Source organism: Patiria miniata, unplaced genomic scaffold (genome assembly GCF_015706575.1).
Source record: "Patiria miniata isolate m_02_andy unplaced genomic scaffold, ASM1570657v1 HiC_scaffold_27, whole genome shotgun sequence".
Classification (NCBI taxonomy): domain Eukaryota; kingdom Metazoa; phylum Echinodermata; class Asteroidea; order Valvatida; family Asterinidae; genus Patiria; species Patiria miniata.
In genome coordinates this window covers 6,515,534-6,537,205 of record NW_024037066.1, presented here as the reverse complement: position 1 = coordinate 6,537,205, position 21,672 = coordinate 6,515,534, and the positions used below count along the sequence as shown (strand labels likewise).

General features: G+C 41.6%; 2 protein-coding genes across 3 annotated transcripts; one reads left to right on the top strand and one right to left on the bottom strand.

Moving 5' to 3' along the window:
- Positions 1–185: 185 nt before the first annotated feature.
- Positions 186–18,697, bottom strand: LOC119734324 (pre-mRNA-splicing factor ATP-dependent RNA helicase DHX16-like). 2 transcript variants are annotated; one of them, XM_038207762.1, is made up of 21 exons: positions 18,659–18,697; positions 16,638–16,863; positions 15,935–16,072; positions 15,208–15,302; positions 13,565–13,736; positions 12,640–12,812; positions 12,045–12,168; positions 10,843–10,983; positions 9,764–9,847; positions 9,038–9,232; positions 6,847–6,957; positions 6,127–6,242; positions 5,398–5,608; positions 4,763–4,894; positions 4,024–4,284; positions 3,734–3,847; positions 3,028–3,263; positions 2,185–2,347; positions 1,591–1,752; positions 1,284–1,460; positions 186–647 (listed from the first exon to the last, which is right to left on the bottom strand). In XM_038207762.1, the coding sequence occupies exons 2-21, from the start codon at positions 16,839–16,841 to the stop codon at positions 516–518; spliced, it is 3,141 nt and encodes a 1,046-aa protein (XP_038063690.1). In that variant the 5' UTR covers positions 16,842–16,863; positions 18,659–18,697; the 3' UTR covers positions 186–515. The 2 variants fall into 2 exon arrangements, with proteins under 2 accessions (XP_038063690.1, XP_038063691.1); XM_038207763.1 differs by lacking the exon at positions 18,659–18,697 and adding an exon at positions 18,450–18,468.
- An 88-nt stretch (positions 18,698–18,785) lies between these two features.
- On the top strand, positions 18,786–21,160 carry LOC119734326 (Sjoegren syndrome nuclear autoantigen 1-like). The gene is made up of 3 exons (XM_038207764.1): positions 18,786–18,940; positions 19,827–20,026; positions 20,506–21,160. Exons 1-3 carry the CDS (start codon positions 18,889–18,891, stop codon positions 20,605–20,607), a joined length of 354 nt encoding a protein of 117 aa, XP_038063692.1. The 5' UTR covers positions 18,786–18,888; the 3' UTR covers positions 20,608–21,160.
- Positions 21,161–21,672: the final 512 nt, after the last annotated feature.

The following is a 21,672-nucleotide window of genomic DNA, read 5'->3' as shown; positions in this document are numbered from 1 at the left end:
TTACGCATACGAATGAAATCACAACTAGCATCCAAACAGCTCGCATTTATGGGGTCGCAAAAGTGGACCCCGAAATTCGTTCTCGCACGCATAATACAGGAATAACACAAAAACGCCGAGTTTTGAAAGGATAGTTGTGTGGATGTTTCTATCCTACTTTTAAATGTTATTTCCGATCATCATCATCTCGTTCAAAGCGCGTTTTGTAGCCCAATTGGGCTGTTCCAGGACCTAGTGTCCCTTTAATCCATGGTCCAGTATCTTTTGTTTACCCTCTATGTTCCATGATCGACAGTCCATGAACTATAGTTTATCTTCTGCAGTCCATAATCGATGGGCAATGAGACACTACTAATCCTCAATCATTTATGGATCATCTTCCATGATCCTTCATCTTCTAGCATCAAAGAATAATACGATATGCTGACATCACTGTACAACTGCCAGTCCAAATGTCGGATCGTAGTCCCTGAAATACTGCAGGGTCGATGAGCCAGTGAGAGATGTCCAAGACATCACGTCCGTGTCTCTTCCTTGCTCTTGCCAGTGTTCTTGGGCATCTTCCTGCTGGACATGTCCTCCAGCTCCTTAGCCTTGTAGTAATGGGGAGCCACCTCTAGAAGCCAGGCATTCTCAATCTCAATAACCTGTCAAAAAAAGTTAAACAAAACTAATAAAGTTTCACATTTTGCTTCAGTGGTGTAACTAAAGGGTAAAACTCATGTGTACTCAGAACTTTCTAAAGGCTTGTGAGAAAAAAAAAACCTTCAAGATCTTGAAACCCACGACCTCCTGCTTACTAGTGAACAAGTTTTGATCACGATCACGTGACCACTGAGCTAGCCAGGGTTGGTTCGAGTATGACATCGCAGCAAATACAGCAATCAATATCAACGGATGGGCAAAACCCAATTAAACATGTACTTACTATTTAGTTTACATAGGTTTTAAATTAGAATCTACTGATGCATGACCTAAAGAGGGCAGCACGCAGCCAAAGGCCATTTTTCAAATCTTGGCATCGTTGCTGACTTCAGCTTTTGCCTCCCGCTTAGTGATTATAGGTCCCTGATTTCGGAGATTCTGTCCCAAATACATGTACAAGTTCCTTTAAACTTCAACAATATAAAATCCTCACATTCAAAGACAATATTAGGAGTCTTTTCATTCGTTCCCAACATCAAATGCCACAGATGGTTCCAGGTCAGAAACAAAGCTGACGCTGGAGCAAACCCACGGTTTCAGAAATAGCACCTCACTGATCTCGGAATGACCAATCATACCTGTCGCATAAACTCCTTGGTAGTGAAGACCAGCTCGTGGTAGATGAGCCAGCGCGGCTGCTCCTCAAACAGGCTGCTGTTGGGATGGACCATGACGGTCTGCTGATGCTTGACCGTCTTGTACTGACCGCCTTTGCTGAATTTGGCCGTGTGGTAGAAGAAACCTGCGGTAATGGCCTGATATAGAGACACAGTACAGAAACAAGGTTAATATATCCCTTCACAATCCCCCGAAAAGAAAAACACCTGAACAAGGTGAGACCGAGGGTCAGAGGTCTTGACTCTAGATTTCAATACTTGACATTACCTTCCTGATGATGATGTTGTCATGAGACGCCGAGGTCAGTGGGATCTCCACCCTCTCTACCAAACCCTGGAGCTGGTCCCTCACATCCCTGGCCCGCCTCATGGATCGATGCTGGATGAAATTCTCAAAACACCACTGAGTGGAGAAGTCTGTCTCTACCCACTGAGGAAAAAACGGGAAAGAAGGTAGGGAGAAAATAACAAAAGGTATTAAGTTTGGTTGATGTTAAACCCTAACCCAACATGCACAGATTCTAAATAGCTGAGCACTCTTTGATAGCTTTAACATGATCACATCAAGGTGTCCCGGAGAATTTTCCAACATCACCCCCCCCCCCTTTCTAACCCCTACTGACTCCATCCACCTGATTGTGCACATTTACGAGTGCCAGGTGAACTCAATGGGAGACTTTTGAGATGTTGCAAGCAGCAAACACGCTGGCCCTTTTCAATTGTCTACGTCATGTTTCAGCTAATGTGTGCATGTTCAAAATGACGCAAAAAAAAAAAGAACCAATGTGTTTGCTGCCACCAATCATCTCAAAAGTCTCCCATTCCCCCCCCCCCCTTTTTAACCCTAATTTACTCCGCCCACCTGGTTGTAGACATTCAGCAGTGTCAAGTGATCCCCTCCAGGAGCAAAGAAGTTGACCCTTGCGTTGTCGGCATGAACGATCTTATCCTTGGGTCGATAGAAGATGGCGTTGTTGACAGACAGCATGGCAGTGATGCTCAGGATCTCATCTGTGCACTGATACCTGGACAAATTAAGTGAGTACCGTAAAGTCATACTCAAGATTGAGTAGTGTCAACAAGTTGAGTAGAGTCACAAGTCACTAGCTTCAAGTCTGAGTCACGATGGTCGTGTCTGAGTCCGAGTCTTTTGCCAATGTGACTCGAGTCAAGTCTGAGCCACAAAAATTGCGACTCAAGCTGGACTCGCGTCCGAGTCCTGGACTCGAGTCCCACAACACTGTTATGAGTAACTTCTACTGGTACTCAGCCTAATCAACATGTATTCTACTTCAATTTAATGGGTTTAAGAACCCAAATACATACTCAGTGAAATTGTACTCGTACTCACGAAAAAGTCCTCATGAAACAGAACACTTGCCATAGTCAAGAAAAAATCACAAAAACTGAAAATGGCTCAACTGAAAATATTTGTTTAGCAAAAATGTTGTGGTGAGTACATTTTATTTGAAAATTGTAACTGCATGTATGTACATTTTCACTTATGACTTATTCTCATCTGATTTTGGAGCACAATATTTTTGCCTAGCAATATTTTCTACTGAACAGTGGGACCATGACATTCCTGAAACCAAAATCATCTTGACCAGCATGTGACTGTGTCTTAGTACAAAAACTATTGGTTAACACAAAAACTTAAGCTTATAAACATTTTCAGCCCTGTTGAATTGGGCCCAAGACTTACTTTTCCGAAGCCAGGATCATCTTGGACAGCATGGGGTCCACGGGAAACTCTGCCATCCGACGGCCCAGTTTAGTCAGCTCCCCTTTGTGGTTGAGCGCACCCAGGGCATAGAGCTGCTCTAGAGCCAAGACCAGGGTCTCGTGGGGCGGCGGGTCCATGAAGTCAAAGTGGATCAGGTCGTTGATGCCGAGACTTTTCAAAAGGAGGACCACGTTGCCGAGATTAGTCCTCTGAATCTGGGATCAAATGACGTCAAACCATGCTGTTTAAAATTTTGTTGGCTACAATTTTCAATATTGGTCATGCAACCCAACAAGTGAGCAAATACCTTTTGACAAAGTTAGCATTTTACAAATTATGCAAGAATGGAAAGCGACAGGAACAGTCAACATTTCTACTGCATTTATTAAGATGTCAAACTTGAGAAATGTAAAAAAAGCAATAAGTGAAAAAAATGTTATTCAGACTCATTTTGTGGGGATCCAGCCCAATTTTCAATACATCAAATAAATGACTATGGGAACTGACTGAGTCAACTTTTATGCATCAACGTTTGCTTGAAAATAATAGTACTTGAGTGGGATTCGAACCTGCAACCTATTTTTACACCATACTGGTAGGAATATAACCCAGTACAGTGTATTGGAGGTCTAGGCTGAATATAAAAGAAAGCACAAACGTTTAGCAGAACAGAGGCTGTACTCACTTCAGGAATGGTGTTTTCTTCCAGTTCGTTCTTGTAGGCCCAAGCTGTGTAGAGTCTGAAGCATTTACCAGCAGCAACCCGGCCAGCTCTACCAGCTCTCTGATTGGCTGATGCCTGCAGGAAAACAACCAATGAGAAAGTGACACTAATACTCTGCACATAGACGAGGCTGCACAGTAACGCTGGGCCCAAAGTTCCAGCTTAGGTCTTTATTTGTACTCAGTGACTCAGTCAGTGAGTCTGTCAGTCAGTGACCCAGTCTAACCTTTATACATGACCTTCCAACTGACCTTTGACACAGGGGTCACCACCAAGGACTCCATACCGGTCCTGGCATTGTAACTCTTCTGTTTATTGAAGCCGGGATCAATGACGTAGATGATTCCATCGATAGTCAGGGATGTCTCAGCGATGTTTGTTGCCAGTATCACCTTGCGACTTCCAGGAGGCGTGGGTTCAAAGATCTTGGCTTGGAGTTCCGAGGGCAGGGTGGAGTAGATCGGGAGAACAATGAGCTCTCGGATCTTGGTGCCTAGTTTACGGACTCTCTCCTGCAACAAAGGAAAAGAAAGGTTGATCACATAAAAGAAGATTGCGTGAACGCAGATCTTTTTTATTATTCGGCTTTCGTTTAAAGTTTTGAAAAATTTGTAAACAGATTTACATTTTTTTTTCGTTGAAACGTTTAAACATGTAATCATCACATCCTTTCAATTTAGTTCTCAATCTGTTGGAGATCGGCTGAGTGGATTATAAGCCACTCACAAGAGCAAACCATGTAACACAATGTCCAATTCTCACGAGTAAAGGCAGTTCACATTCGGGTTGTGAAAGCGTATGCAGATGCACCTTTGTGATGTCATGGCAAGTGTTCGCACTGCGAATTCACAGAAGTTAGATACATTTGAATTTAAATTCTTGTGAACTATGACTGGCCATCAACCACAGAGCACTATCATAAGTTTCGTTACAGACTACATATCAAACCAGAATTTTAGTTTGGTTTCAATTTTTTAAGGCTGGTTTCACCTGTAGTATCTCCATGCAGGTCTCAATTTCTTCCTGTCCCGTCAGGAAGACTAGGACGTCTCCCATTGGCTGAGTGACATGGATCTGAAGGACGGAGACGATACAGGCGTCCAGGTAATCAGCTTCAGGAGCCTGCAAGAGAAGAAAATAACAAATGAGCTTTCACACACTGAGGCAGAACATTCCAATACCTGTATGTATTTTCAATGTACTTAAACCCATTTATTCATGTACTGACTCAAAATGCTACAGTTTTCAGGATTCATCAGGCAACTGAAAACATTGTAATACAATGTAATGAAGGTGTTAATTGTACTGGACAAATCTGACTTGCAGGACAATTTTTAGAAGGGACTTTCTTTAACCCTCCAAAGTCCACCGATTTGCAGGAATTCAAATGCTTATTCTCAAATCTCAAAATATTGTTCTTTATTTTATTCAATGGGATTGTCAACCACAAGGCTTAAAAGGCCACTGAAATTCGCAGCTATGCGAAAATGAAAAAGGAAGGAAACAGGCAATTGAAGAAAGAGAAGGTAGCCATTGACACTGCATCTTAAATTCTGAACATTATAAAAAGGAAGAAAGCCAAATTCTGACATGGAGTTTGAGCTGCCAAGTTTTTCCTCTTCTACCTTTGTGTAGAACAAATCCACGGGAAACCGGCGGCCCGGGATGCGGAAGATCGGCGCGTCGTCAAAGAACATGGCAAACTTGTCAGTGTCCAGCGTGGCGCTAGAGATGAGCAGTTTGAGGTCTGGCCTGAATCGGGAAATGTCCTTGACGAGGCCAAAGAGGATGTCGGTGTGGAGGGTTCGCTCGTGGGCTTCATCGATGATCAAAACGCTGACAAAAAAGTATTCAAATTACGGCTGAAAAAAATAAGATCCAGTTTTCTGGTCTCCATGTGCCGACTTCAAATCCTGCATGCCGTTTTTTTTTTTAATACCATGAAACATTGTCCAATTGTGGCCCAAATGCCTGGATAAATTAGAATCTCAATCCTCCCATTCCGTGGTGTAAATCATTTTTTATTAACGGTGAGAACTCTTGCCTCATTGTAAGGGTCCCTCCTAGTCTCTATACATAGTTAATGGCAAAAAGTCTACACTTCTGAAAAAAAATCGTTGTTTATGAAATTCACCTTTATAGTTGACAAAACAACTTAAGAAAAAAAGGAACTTCATTACACCATGCCTCAACCTTACCTCTTGACAAAAATCTTTTAACATAGGGTGCCTTATTCATAAATACTTTGTGATTTCAAATACAAATCTTAAATGCAGCAATGAACAAGTAAAACCAAGCACTGCCGTCAGCATTCTGAAGACGGAGCTATCGATGAATTTCCCGAGTGTTATTACCTGTAGCCTGCCATGTCCGGTTCCCCCAGGAATTCCCGGAGCAGCATGCCGTCTGTCATGTACTTCAGGATGGTTCGGTCCGAGGTACAGTCCTCAAAACGGATGCTGTAGCCAACCTAAGCAAACCATACAGATGATTAGCTATGATGAAATATTGTTGATTCAAATACATACCATAGTTCTGTCCAAACGAGGTTCAAGGAATCCTGAACATCCCCAGCGCCCCCCCCCCCCCCTCCTGCAATTTTTAAAAAGGAGCAATGTCCTGTAATTGCAGGAGTACCTATATCCCAGACAATAGCAATAATAATAGTGGGTGTCTATAAAGCGCACGTATCCACCAGGGCTGGTGCTCAAGGCGCTACATCATTATTACCCTGCTCACTGGGCCAATGAAACATTCCAAATACCATCTCAGCTACCTGGCGAGTATACAGCTCGATGCCGCCTGTTAGGCGCAAGGAAGCTAATTCAATCACAATGACCATCTCTGTGCTCACAGGTACCCATTTACTCCTGGGTGGAGAGAAGCAATGAGTGACAAAGTGCCTTGCCCAAGGGCACACGCACCATGACCCCGGCTGGACTCGAACCCACAACCCGCAGCTTTACCCACAGACCACGAATCCAGTGCCCTTATCCACGAGGCCACAGCACTCCAAAGGAAATAGTGCCCAAGGACACACAGGAAGATGCTTTGCAGTTTGAAGGATGTCTTACCTCGTTGCCAAGTTTGAAGTTCATTTCTTCCGCTACCCTACTAGCCACACTCATGGCTGCCACACGTCTTGGTTGGGTGCAGCCTATCTTCTTGCCGTCTTTGGTGTAGCCCTGCATGCAAGCAACAAGAAACTGATGTTGACAAGGACGGATCGGGGGGGGGGGGGGGGGGGTGCCAATAATTGTTGTCTCAAAAAAGTGAGCCACAGCATACAATACAATTGAAAGTGAAATACAATTGAAGTTCTGACAAACAGATTTTAAAATCTCTGATTTCTCCCACCACTAGGTTAAAACAGTGATACTTTATCAATATTTATCTATTAACCCTAACCGAACTCAACCTATCAAAGTTCAACAGCAGGTTGTGTTTAAATCTGTTGGGATAGGTACAATACCGCTAAACTGATGGTCTTTTACATTGGGTTTGGCATACCTCCAGAAACTCCAGAAAGTCCAACAGTGTGTGTGTACAATTTCCCATGTGGGTGTTGGAATTTGCCTGAATGGGTATAGTTTAGTCGGAAAAGGGGGGTATCGTGCACCCTCGGAAATCAATTTCTAATCAACGTGTCTAGGTCAGAAAAAATGCGTAGAAAACGATTTGCTATGTTAAAAAATTCAAAAAATGTCCCACGCATTGTTTTTATGCAAATTAGTGCCGCCATTACCGAAAAATCTATTTTTAATTATATCTCAGCCAATATTGCAGATAACTGAACGAACTAGGTGTCTAAACCCATGTTTTCAAGGTCAGAGATCACAATAAAACTATTTTGGAAGTCACCACATGTGTCTGTGGCATAGGAATATGCAAATTAGTGCCGCTAATACCGGAACATCATGTTTTTGGCATATCTCGGCCAATATAGAACATAACTACACCAGTAAGGTGTCTAAACCCATGTTTTGATGGTCAAGTATCATTAGAAGACCATTCACGAAGTAACTATGTGTGTCTTTTGCATGAAAATATGTAACATATTAAGTGTCGGTTTATCAGATATTTGATTTTTAGCCAATATCTCGGCCAATATTGCACATAACTACACAAGTAAGGTGTCTAAACCCATGCTTTGAGGATCAGGTATCATTAGAAGACCATTTACGAAGTAACTATGTGTGTCTTTGGCATGAAAATATGTAAATTCTAATTTGCCAGTTTATAAAAAAATTGATTTTTAGCCAATATTATATTCAATTTCAGCCAATAGTACAGTTTATTTTAAATATGATGGCTTAAAATAAACTTTAATCATTATTGCTTATCAAAAACCCTTCTGTCAACATTAGCTGCAATATTGGCCAAGATATTGGCTAAAAATCAAATTTCCGATAAATCGACACTTTTGAATTTACATATTTACCTGCCAAGGACACGCATAGTTACTTCATGAATGGTCTTCTAATGATACCTGACCCTCAAAACATGGGTTTAGACACCTTATTTGTGTAGTTATGTGAAATATTGGCCGAGATATTGGCTAAAAATCAAATATCTGATAAACCGACACTTTATAATTTACATATTTTCATGCCAAAGACACACATAGTTACTTCGTGAATGGTCTTCTAATGATACTTGACCCTCAAAACATGGGTTTAGACACCTTACCGGTGTAGTTATGTGCTATATTGGCCGAGATATGCCAAAAACATGACTTTCCGGTATTAGCGGCACTAATTTGCATATTCCTATGCCACAGACACACGTGGTCACTTCCAGAATAGTTTTATTGTGATCTCTGACCTTGAAAACATGGGTTTAGACACCTAGTTCGTTCAGTTATCAGCAATATTGGCTGAGATATAATTAAAAATAGATTTTTCGGTAATGGCGGCACTAATTTGCATAAAAACAATACGTGGGACATTTTTTGAATTTTTTAACATAGCAAATCGTTTTCTGCGCGTTTTTTCTGACCTAGACACGTTGATTAGAAATTGATTTCCGAGGGTGCACGATACCCCCCTTTTCCGACTGAACTAGTATGGTTCCTAGTAAATTATGCTGGGGAGTTAGGGTTTATGACCAAGAAACAAAAGCAACAGAAAGTGAATTTCCGAATCTTGTTTCTAGAGGACAAATTCAAATGGCCCGCGATTCAGGCAATTTTCAAGAAGCCTCGAGAACCAGTATTTTATATACTAAGTCTAGAATCCTGACTTCTCACCCACTTAGTGGACTCACCGCTTCATAGAGATACTGTGGTATCTGTGTCGTCTTTCCAGATCCCGTCTCCCCCTCGATGATCAGCACCTGGTGATCCTGGATGGCTTGAAGTAGGTCCTCCCGGAATCGGTAGATGGGCAAGCTCTTGCGGGTCTCGGCAATGCTGATGCGCTTCTTCTGGGCTGAAGACAGCTCAGGTTCCTCGGGCTCCGACTGAAAAAAAATGCAAAAGTGTATTTTTGTCCCAGTCAGGAAAGACCCATATGGGAATAAAATACTGCCTGTTTCTTGATAGGAAATGCTTGTCTTTTATAGTGACAACAACAGGTGTTCTCCATAATTGCCCACGTTCGTAAATGGGAAAGTACTTTGTTTGCACTGAAAACAACAGGTGTGCCCAAGTTGGTATGCTTTTTTTTCTGCCCAATTGCTTACTTGGTAACAGGTCATATTCCCTTTGAAAATATGCGGATGAAAAAAGAATCCAACGAGAACGTACACCATTCCCAAAATAAAGGTTTCGAGAACAGGAATCGCAGAGTTTTTAAGTCGTTGGAACGGATGCATGCATTCAAACGATAGCCCTAACAGTCCTGAATCCTCCAATTTTAATGTGATTTTGCATACCCCCTAGGGAGTTAGGGTTAAACTAGTAATGGCAAAAATAGTTAAACCAGCGGAAAAAAGTTTTTCTGCATGAGTTTACTGGATCGTTACCATTGTTTGGAGGTTTCTTTCACTCACCTTGTCTCGAGTTCCCGGCATCTGAATCGCGCTGACAAACTCAATTTCTCCAAGCTCATCCACAACTAGATCATATTCCTTAGTCTGTGATGGGTTGGAAAAAAGAAGGTCAATGTATTGGGTCTTCAAGGGAATATACATCATTTGCTTTTGCTGTAATTTTCAGAAATGGATGGAATTGGGGGGTTGGAAATATAAAGCAAATATAGTTGCACTGACTTTTTGGAGGTTTTGGGTTCGAAAATGCTATAAAAACCAAGAAAAACGATCATTTTCCTGTAGTCTGGTTCCCTGACTCCATATAAGAAGAAACAGAGCAGTTTACATACATTGGGGAATTGTAAGGTCAGGGAACCAGTCTAGCTGGCTCGTACCCGTTCATAGGTTTGTAATCGATTGCAAACAAGTGCAATGGTCAATTGGGGCCAGTATTTGAAAAAAAGCCAGTTGTTTCCAACGCTGATCGGCCGATCAGCGTTGGAAATTGATACAAAAATACCACTTTTCTTGAAAATGACAGTATACCAGGTGCCATAATTTTACAGGATGCTTCAGGCTGTCATTTACCAACATCCTATTAAGGTATTTCGCAAAAACTTGGTAGTTTTTTTTTTCGATGTTTGCAAATGTTGTATATTCCCTTTAAATCAACAAAGAGAAAACACTGGAAATTTGTCGGGGAATTAATGCTTACGACGAAAACATCCTAAGAGTTGTAAACAAGTTGTTCAGAGTCATCTAATACATCATAATTAGTCACAAGTCGTCACAAGTCGTCATAAGTCATCGCAAGAAACCAAAAGTCATCACAACAAACCAACAGTCACTGCAAGCCATCGCAAGTAATCTTAAGTCATCAGAAGGTCATCGCAAGTCATCATAAGCCATCGCAAGCCACCATAATTCATCACAAACATAGTAACGCATCTCAAATCATTACAAGTCATCTCGTCTGAAGTCAAGTGATAAGTTATTATTTACAGTGACAAAAACAGTTCTTAGATGTATTTTATCGTCATGACTTGAGACTTGGCTTTGTGATTGAACTCGTGATTTATCCAATGATAACGCCAACATACCTTGTGTTTCTGTTTGGCGTCTCTGGCCCCAAACTTCATGGAGCCCAGCTTGACGTGTTCCTCCTCCCAGCGTTGCTGCTCAGACCTCGGCCCCAGCTCCTGCTCATCCAGCATGGGTTCAACGTACTTATCTGAGGGTTTCTAGATGACCAGGAAATTAAGGGGGAAAAAATGGCGTTATGGCTCGTGCGCGAACAAGAGAGGGCGCTTTTTAGACCACTTGCAAGGGCCAAGTGGACGGGACACAATGCAAATGGGTACTAGTTCGCGAAGCATGCACCGCTAATTCTAATCTGAATGTGCACAAGGCCATAGCGTCTTCGCGTGTGTGTGAGGCGTCATCGGCAATGCGTTCAAATGTCTATCCCAGTGGTCTTCCCCAACTCTGCCTTTCGCATCGTTGAGGGGGTACTTGTACACGGAGCCCATATACTGGCAGACACTCGCATGAAGTTGAAAGTGAGATTTACCTGGCAAGGTTGTCCGCATGGAATGGGTTCTTACGTAATGTGACCGGCAAGATTTAAATCCGGAACTTATGCTGCCAGGTCCCGTCTGTAAAAAGTTTCTTTGTCAATGTCTTGTATATTTAACATGCGCTAGCGATGCGAAAGTTGTCCAAACATTGCGAGCGCCCTCTTGTATTTTCCACTGAATATAGCATACTGAGTTGCGTAATTGTGGGTGGGCCCACACCCGTCGGCCGACCGCGCAAGATTTGGCAGAGCTCCGTGTCAGATGACATGCGACTGCTTGGAGTCAATGCGAGGGACGCGATGGACAGGGCCAAGTGGAGAGGAGCCATAGGGAGAAAGCAGGCCAACCCAGAACAGACTGGACAACGGCCTTAAAACCGACATGATGATGAGTTGCGCAACTAATTTGCATGCAGTGTAATGGCATGCAGAGTAAAAAACTTTTGACTCCTTGCAATATTTCAGAAGTAGAGGCATTCGGCTGCACATGCCTTGAATTGTTTGTTAATTTTCTTGGAGAGTAAGCAAGTATGGGTAGGTCACTTGACTGCTTGTCATCACTGCAGCCAGCCACATCTTATTTCCATATTAGTATTACTGACACTAAAGAGTCCTTGTTTTGCAAGTGCCACTGGGCTTTCAAAGCAAATATTGAAATTTGTCGCTACTTTAAAAAGATGAACCAACAAATAAAGTTAAAAGGGGCTTCAAATGAAAGGAATTGACCTCATCTTCTTTGGGCATGTAGTATCTTCCTTCTTTCTGCTTCTCCCCAGCTGTCTTGTGGTCCTTTGCTAGCTTCAAGACCGTCCTCTTATACTCCAAATCTCTCTTTTCTTTGGCTGTTAATCTGAAAACATGAAAACATTATTAATAACATTGCTTAACAATTTAGTTTGGCATAGCTTCACAAAAATATTAGAATGCGCATGAAAGAGTAAAGGCTTACATTTGGAGTTGTGTATGTTGTACGGCCACACAGTGACATATGACATATACAATTCCAAAAAGGAGTGTATATGGGCTCCTTGCGCCGATAAAAGAGGGCGCCCTTTTACCTAACAACGACGTCCCATGGGTGGGACAATTCGCTGGTTGACGCGCACCGTTCCTTGTGTGTGACGCACGTACACCAGGGGATTTATACTATGTACACGCAGTGGCCGAGCTTTGCGGCAAATGAATTGTAGTCAGGCAAGATGGCGTCGGTCGGTCACCCCCAACTGTACTTTCTTTGCCGGTGAGGGGGTACTTGTGAACGGAGCGGATACACAAGAAAACCAGTTTAAAAAAAAACAGAAACAGGAGAGAAAAAATTTACTCCGTTGATGAGAAGAGGTATTCCTCATCAACGATGTCCGCCTCCAGCTCTTCCAGTTTGTCCAGCTCTCGTTTCTTGAGGTAGTCTCGGCGCGACCCCTTCCGCAGCTCCGGGATCATTTTCCGCCTGTCCTGCTCTGCCATCTCCAGTCTCTTCCTGGCCTCTTCGTAAGCCTAGAGGCGGCAATTGAGACAATTTATGGTCTAGTTTTTAAAATGGTATTTTAAAAACTAGAAAAAGCCTTATTTCAAGAAAAAATGTCTAGTTTTACACCCTGGAAGCACTTTCTGGGGAGCGAGACAAGAAAATACTTCTTGAAACAAGAATATTTTCTTATATTAAGAAATGTAAGAAAATCAGCCTAGAGAGGGCAATTGAGACAATTTGTACAAGATTGTGAGAAAGAGGTCCACTGTTTAGTGAAGCATGGTCCAGTGGCGCACTGTGGTCCAATGGTTAGGGTGTTCAACCCATGTGCAGACGTACATGGTTCGAACTGTAACAAGCAACACAGTGCTTGTGTTCTGGGGCAGGACACTTTACTCTGATTACCCCTCTGCAACCAAGATGAAATGGGTACACTGCTAAAAATGGTATTTTAAAAACTAAAAAAAACCTTATTTCAAGAAAAAAATTCTAGTTTTACACCCTAGAAACACTTTCTGGGGAGTGAGACAAAAAAAAATACTTCTTGAAACAAGAATCATTTTCTTATAATAGCCCTAACAGTCCTGAATCCTCCAATTTCAATATAATTTTGCACACCCCCTAGGGAGTTAGGGTTAAGAAATGTAAGAAAATCATTTTTAGCAGAGTACCCTTGAGGGTAGAGACCAAAATGTGTTCATCCTAAGCTGCTGCAGGCAAATGATCTCTTGGCCTGATGAACAGGGGTAATAATAATCGAGACGTATGTAAGCCTTACCTTTTTGTTTCCCTTGTCTGCGGTGTTCTTGGTCTTTTCTTTGTCCTTGTTTCGTAGACGCTCAGCAAACGCGTCTCTCTCCTCCAAGTCTTGCCGTCTTTCTTTCTCCTCCCTGTCCCATTCGTCGGACTCCGAGTCTGGAGATGGCTCACGCTTAGCATGTTTACTGGTCCTGTAAAGAAAACACAGGCAACTTTCAGAAGTTTCTGCTTAGTGCAGGTAATGTTTGCTCAGCAAAAACAGGAGCCAACCAAGTACAACATGACAAATGTTGATTGTAACAAATTTCATAAAGCAGCTAAGCATATAAACATGTGTTTTGTGCAAAAACAAATTGGCTTAGGCCTGTGTTTCCGTTTACCCCATCCAACCATCCAACGACAACGTTACGCAAAACCTAACTCTTTTTATTTGAAAAAATGAAGGCAAAAAAAAGTAAAAATAATTACGGTGCTACCTCCACTCTAAATTTGTGCGGACATCGTCCTGCATTTATGGGTGTGCATTTACGGGTAGTACAGGAACTGGGTCCCCTATTGAAAAAAATACGGTTACCCAAGTACCCATTAAAGAAACCCAAACCAAAAATTCAAATCTGGGAAGTTGCTGTTCAGATTGTTCATAAAGGTCCCCATGATAATACTACCACATCGGTGCAGCAATACAGATAGATAGGGCGTATACAGTGAGCTCTTTAGCTATGTGGTGAAAATTGCAACCTTCGCAAGCATCATAAAACGTGACATTGGTTTTGGTTTTCCATGTATCCTGTTTTCCATTTTGAAATTTTCCCACTGACATTTGAAACATTTCTTTTTCATCGACTGAGAATTTACTAAGTAATTTGTCAAGTTGGCTACGGGTACTCGATTCCATAATCTGGAACCGGTTCCTGACATTAACGGTCGGGTACTCGATCCGATGCACAGCTCTACCTGCATTTTTTTAAATATATATTTTATTTTTGTGGAAGTTGGTCAGCAGCGTAGTCTTGCCTCGCTGTGCAGGGAAGCCTATAAACAGCACAGCAAACACGGAATGAACAGCTGATTCACATGTTAGCCGTTTTGAATGAATGCACAAAAAAAAATTACAATAAGGCCAACAAAAAAAATAAGTCGGTCTCTGGTCAGCGCGCGCGTCGATTTTAATCATGCGCATCGATCTTTTTTTTTCCAAAATGTTCCGCGTTAGCTCCTCTATTTCCGCACCTCCTCAATTTTTTTTTACCAAAGAGCACCAAGGAATGGGAAATTGCACCAAGGCAAATGATCAAAAGCACCAAGGCAAATTATGGAGGACACCAATGTACATGAGGACACCAAAAAGGCAAAATAGTACCCCACCTTGTCTGTACAATCCAAGCTTGAAGAAAAAAAAAAAAAAAAAAAAAAAAAACCTGCGTGGCCGCGTCAATTCCGGAACTTTGGTCTGACCAGAGACCGAATATTTTTTTTTTTTGGCCTAACATTAACCAGCACACTACCTCAATTTTTACTGGCTATAAAAGTTTTGAGCAAAAAAACAACAACAAACAAACACCTTTTTACCAATCCATCCACCCAAATTTCATTTTCCAATGTTTAGGAAACTCAACAATTTCTTCTTTGTTTATTTAAGAAATACGATGAATGGCAACCAACCTGACTGGCTGAGGATCACTGTCGCTGTCGCTACTCTCATCTTTCTTCTTTCGGATGTGTTTCCTTTTGCTTCCTTTCTCTCGTTTTTCTCTCTTCTGAATAAGAAATATAAGTCACAATGATAAAATAAACTTGCTCCAAATAGCTCAACCAAAAATAAATACGTAAACGGAACTGGACAGAGATAAAGTGACAGATTAATGTACTTTCTGACCACTTGGGGCCACTTTGAGAAAAAAAGGATTGAACTCAACCTTGATTAACAAATTTCACTGGTATTTAACCCTAAAAGCCATCTCATACTTTGTGGGAAGCCAACCTGAATGCAAATTTATAATGTTGCGGCATGTATTTGCGTTGCAAACTTGCAAAAAGTTGAAGAACATTTCAGCTCTGGCCAATTTCACAAGAAATGCTTTCTGTCGTCAAATCTGAGTTGCAGAACTTTGCATTCGCACTGAGCATAAACCGGCTCAAAGTTTCCCAGATCCTGCAAAAATCTCCCTGAAAATTTGAAGGATTTTGAGGGAATTAAAAAGGGAAACTGCAGCCACTATTATTTTACACAGGGTTTGATGCCCCTTAAGATTTAAAGTACAAAGAATGCATCATGTAGTTCCATCACTGTAATTACTATTGGAAGATGCGGGGAAAGCACCAAAAATCAGAGTAAAAATGCCTGCAAGCTTAGGCTTGATCTTGTAGAGTACAATCCAAGTCAACTCACCGTCGGCGCGACATGTGTGACTGCCAATTCCTCCTCCTCATCAGACAGCAGCTTGTAGCTCTGGCTCTGCTTGGTCCTGGCAATCGCCTCCTGCTCTCGGGCTCGATTTGCTACCTTAGCGGACGCCTTGCGGGGAAGCTAGGTACACGAATAAAACAAAAAGGATGATTACAGACATATACAGACTCAAGAAAGGAACTGTAAGGCACTATAAGACCCACTCATGAGACAAATGAAGTCACGTCAAGTACAATGCAGATCCATGCAAATCAAAGGTCAACACATGTAAATGCTGTGCAATGTGCCCAACCAAAGTTTATTGCATAAATAGAGAAATTTGTTAGTGTTGTTCCCACTGAAAGCATAATTTCTACACAAAGCCTGTATCTGAATGGATTTTACTACGACTTCCCCTCTTTCTCCGCGTGTAAACGAATCAACATTTGATTAATAGTTATATCGTTTTTCTAGTGTGGTGTCATTAGAAGCATCTGGCAAATTCATAATGAGCAAAAATTAAATTCAAAATTGAAAACATTTTTGTTATGATGATTCATGATCTCATATATACAAAAAACTGAAGTTCTAATTCTATTCTCATTGAGAATAGCATGTGTTCCTTCTGGACCAGGGGGTAAACACCTGGGGAAACATTGCCATGAATTCAAACATTTTGAGTTTTGAGAAACTTCCCGTTACTGACCTTCCCCCAAAGTTCATGCGCGAACTTGGTGGTGGCGGCATTGACATCGATCGTTCCGGTATCCTGGATCCTCCGAACAAAGTCCCCAGCGCTGCTGGCCTTGCCAGCAATGCCGATGAGATAGTCTGCTATGTAGCGGTCGCTGATCCCCAGGATGTCATGAAGGCTGTCTTGGACCCACAGGTTCAACTCTTGACTAGCCATCTTGAAAGGTTTTCAGTCATCACTGATGAAGAAAATCACATGTTGGCAAGTAAAAACTGCTCTCTCAAAAAATAAGTTGGCCTGATATCTTGAACACCATTGTTACCAAAAATTTAAGAGACTAAGATCAGTTAGGGTTGCCTTTTGACAAAGTGTTTATATTACTTAAGTTAAATATTACTTATTTATTTTTCGTTCTTGTGCTGGCACTTTCTCTGTGCATGAACACCTATAGTAGTACGCAATGTAATATAATAAATTACCATCCCCACTCGAGTGAACATGAGCCAGTGCAGCTCGATGGCTAAGGCGTTGGACTCACGGGCACGGTGACCCAAGCTTGTGATGCAGTTGTGGCACTCATTTTCAAAACAAAATTCCTTCTTCCAAAAGTATGAGTTTCTTCTTTCATTTTTATAATAAAATCCTCAATTTAATTCCAGAATGTTTCAGCTTTTTTTTCTGATTTGTGGATTCTAGTTTGAAGAAATGTGTTTACAGGGAAATAAAGTCCGCAATTGCAATAAGTCCGATTCCCGTCTCCTGACTACACAGTCACGACATTGTGAGCACAGAACCAAACAACATTTGTCACGGTAAAAATTTCTCTCCCAAAAACGCTCACTATGCATGCACAATCGGTGAGTGTGACCAGTACACGGTCATATCTACCCTGTCTACATTGCCCTTTAACTTTTTTTTAGTCCGAAAGGGAAAGAATGTAGTTTCCAGACACCACTTCTTTGGCTGTGTACAAAGTCTATAGAGAGACAAGTACATTTTCAAAAGTATTTTCTAACAAAATTGGAAATGTTCTTTCAGTCCCAGATTCATGTCTTTTCAACATTTTTGCAATGACTGACCTTCATTGAGATAATACCAGAATATGTGATGAAAAAAACTGGTGTCATGTAGGGTGCAACATTCTTTCCCAAAAAAAGAGGGCAATTGTGGGAAAGATTTCCATATACGAAGTTCACTCAACACCCTGTGTACAAACCCTATGAGATTGGACTGAAAAATTCTAAGTGTTTTCTAAGAAAATGCTTGTATTTTCTCACTGCTCAAATTGACTTTGATGACATGAAATTGCTATCTGGGGGCTTGTTAGTCAATACAGAGGAAACTTAGTGAACTTCGTATATGGAAATCTTTCCCAATTGTGTAGTGTAGGGCCCCTGTTTAGTGTGATCAAATTGGAGACAGAGGGTGTTTTTTATTACTCAAAATGACCTTTTCAACATAAAGCAGACTTCATTAATGACACCTGTTTTGTAATTTTTGAACAATTTCTTGGGGTAGAAATAACGATTTTCCAACGCAGTTTACAATTGGTGCAGTGCGATTCTGCGCGCCTTGCGCTTTACAGTACATCATGCGGTGATCGCCATCTTTATTTTCGTGTTGCGTTTTGTCATTGTCATCGTCATTTAACCCCCAAATTTCCGCAAAACCCTGCCCTGTGTGTTCTTAATGTCGCTTACTAGTTTGGTAGGTCAAAATTAATTAAAAGTGGATTTTGTTCCCTTATAGGAACCGGGCCCGTAGATACATGACCGCCAAAAAGAGCACGGGTGTCATCCAGTTCCAGAAGTATAGCGCCCTCACCTGAATTACAAAACGTCAACAAGCTGCGTGCGAACGTCTGTGTGTCGCGTTTCTGTTGACTAAATTGTTTTCAATTCACAGTTTTCCCGAGCATAGACGACCATATTCATGGTTTATAATCTGAAAATTGCAATAATTGCAACATAAAACACATTTACGCTCTTGACAAAGAAGGAATGAAGGAATATAAACGAATAGCAATAACTTACGGCAAAAGTTGCTGCTTGCATACTGTGCATGGGCGCCGCCATCTTTAATATGACGTCATGAAATTGCAAGCCTGGAAACCAACCCTCAACATATAATCGTCAATATGCAGAGTGAACCGGGTACCTGACTAGTAACAACGCGCGTAGTTACTCCGGCTAGCTGCTGCAGCTCGATCAACAACAACCTCAGTCTTCTACGAGTGACAATTCGCTCTTCAAAAATTACAAAAATGTCTCAACAAGGAGCCGCATTACAATCGTACAATAACGAACTTGTGAAATGTAAGTTATTGAAAAACACGGTGAACGCAGAAAATGTACCGACATAAACGGTGTCATCGAATAAAAGAAGAAAAAAATCCTATTTCGATTTCGGATTTTTTTGACACTTCCGAAGCGCGAAGTGACTTCGTTTTCATTTTTATTGTTTATCATATCACATTTGCCATATAAGGCCCTAATTTAAATAAATAAGGCCGGGTATATAACTTAACTTAAACAATTGATTTCCTCTCTAAATGACTACAAGTACAACATGCCAGTTCTGGACAACCAGTAAGGTTTTCTCATGTGGCACTAAAGTTAACTAGGCCGGCCGGCGTAGCCCTAGTCCGAGTAACTAGGACTCTACAAATCGCCTTTTTTAACATTTGGTCCAAATGTTTGAAACGGCAATTCGTAGAGTCCTAGTTACTCGAACTAGCCTAGTCCTACTAATTGGAGAAAACAGAAGACGTCCTCAGTTCATCCTGTGGGCTATCCTGGCAAATGCCTGGCTGAATGAGGAATAATAAATAATGTTAATAATATTAATAATGTATAAAAAATAAAATGACCTACAATCCCCTGTGGTCCTTAAACTTAGGCCCCTACAGGCTACATGTTAAATGCAACCATCACCATGTTTGTTTCAAGATTACGGAAAGATTTACATATACGAAGTTCACTCAACACTCTGTGTACAAACCCTATGAGAGTGGACTGAAAAATTCTAAGTGTTTTCTAAGAAAATGCTTGTATTTTCTCACTGCTCAAATTGACTTTGATGACATGAAATTGCTATCTGGGGGCTTGTTAGTCAATACAGAGGAAAATAAGTGAACTTCGCATATGGTAATCTTGCCAAGATTACCTATCACTTTGTTTCTGGTGGTTTGGTTGTGAGCAGGTATCGAGGAGCTGTGTACAAAGCGTGACGACGTCCACAAGCAGATTGTGGCAGAGGAGGATGAGAAACAGAAGATCCAAGCCGACCTGCGCATCCTGACGGAGAAGCTGTCCAAAGTCAACGAGGGCCTGGCCAAGAAGATCGCAACAAGGAACGATTACGATAAGACCATCGCCGAGACGGAGGCTGCCTACATGAAGGTAATGCTCCTGTTAACGGCTGTGACACGGGAGGCTGTGACGAGTCACATCTCGGTGTTTCTAACACACGGCCTTTTAGGCTTTTACAGTTTCTAACAACTTTTGCAGATAGACTGCCCGCCCACTCCGCACATGCACCCCTTCAATGCCACTCTGCCTGTCTTTAGCTGAATATTGGACTATTCTGCACGCGTGCATGTCGGACATTAATCACTGCTGATTGGTCAAGACATCTTCGGGGCGTGGCTTAACGGCTGGGTCTTTTGTTTTCAGAAAAGTGTTCATCCATTTCTAGTTGTATCCACTGCATCAAACACTCGATAAAAAAAGGAAACACATATTCATTTTACTCTTTTATTTTGGTAGAACTTTTTTTTTATGATTTCCTAAAATAGTAAAAGGGGAAGTGGATTGTTTGATCACTGGAAAAGAATAATTTATGCCATTGATAATATTCCTTCTCTATATTACTTTCACAGATTATTGAGAGTTCTCACTCGCTACTCAACGTCTTACAAAGAGAAGCCTCCGTGCTGAAGGACAAGGGGGTTCCGGGGTTTGCAAACAGCCCCTCCACGTAACCCTGACAAGCCCCGCCTCCTGAACAATGACAGACATTATAGCACAGTGTATGGTGAGAGGTCAAAGGTCAGCCTTGTGGATGTGCGTCAAGCCTCAATTCTAGAGTGATTCTGAACGTTGCATGTTTCGTCCTGTGGAGTGAAACAACAAGCATCTCAGCATATTGGGTGGCATACTGAACAAGAAAACGTGAAGTGAAGTATGTGGATTCGAACCTGTGACCGCAGAACGGCAAGCATTCTCTAAATGGACTCACGGACTTCGGTATGCTTTCGTAGGAATGTAATCTACATAGGAATGTATAAATTGTGTTTATATTTCTTGTGTACATTCTTCTTTTGCTCAGTCTGTATTTTTTTTCCCATTGAGAAAGGCATCCATGCTCTCATGTGTCAATGTTCCTTTAACGAAAACGTGATTAATCCAGAATTATTAGCTTTGGGCATAAAATTCATCTATGATCCTTTCTTACATGACCGATTCAGAAGGTCATTAACCCTAACCACCCCAACTCCATCAAAATCCATCCCCCCATTTTGGAGGATTTTGGGGGACTTGGTCCAGAAGGCCTGGCGTGACTAAATATTGATGGAGTATGATGGACTTGGGCCTAATGGCCTGAGGCAGTGCTAGGGGTATCCGATTGATTTTGCCTAGCTTCCTGTACTGCTATTGTGATAAAAGCCATGTGTAGCAAGTCCATGAATGTCAACCAGTGCGTCAATGGTGGATTCCATTATGTCATGTACAGCTTTGTATTAGACACACAGTGATTGATGGATTTTGATGGAATTGGTCCAGTTCCTAGTGAAAGACGCTAGTTAAAAACTCAAATTTAAAAGAGATACCATGGTTTTTAAAAAAAGGAACAAGTATGAGAGAAAATATTTCATCACATGTATTTTGACATTTTTTGTTGGCGTTTCTGGTGGCACTGTTAAAGAGAAACAGCGCCCTCTTTTGTCAGTCATCACAGCGTTCTGATCATGTGCCTTTTGTCCATTGTGTTGGTCACGGTTGAAATGTTCCATTCAAAGTTTTGGCATTCCATTCTGTGCCCACTA

Coding starts and splice junctions, on each gene's coding strand:
- LOC119734326 (XM_038207764.1), top strand. CDS start 18,889: ATGTCTCAACAAGGAGCCGCATTACAATCGTACAATAACGAACTTGTG. Junction 18,941..19,826: donor CAATAACGAACTTGTGAAAT/GTAAGTTATTGA, acceptor GGTTGTGAGCAG/GTATCGAGGAGCTGTGTACA. Junction 20,027..20,505: donor CGGAGGCTGCCTACATGAAG/GTAATGCTCCTG, acceptor TTACTTTCACAG/ATTATTGAGAGTTCTCACTC.
- LOC119734324 (XM_038207762.1), bottom strand. CDS start 16,841: ATGGCTAGTCAAGAGTTGAACCTGTGGGTCCAAGACAGCCTTCATGAC. Junction 10,984..12,044: donor ACATGCCCAAAGAAGATGAG/GTCAATTCCTTT, acceptor CTGGTCATCTAG/AAACCCTCAGATAAGTACGT. Junction 3,848..4,023: donor TGGTGACCCCTGTGTCAAAG/GTCAGTTGGAAG, acceptor GTTTTCCTGCAG/GCATCAGCCAATCAGAGAGC.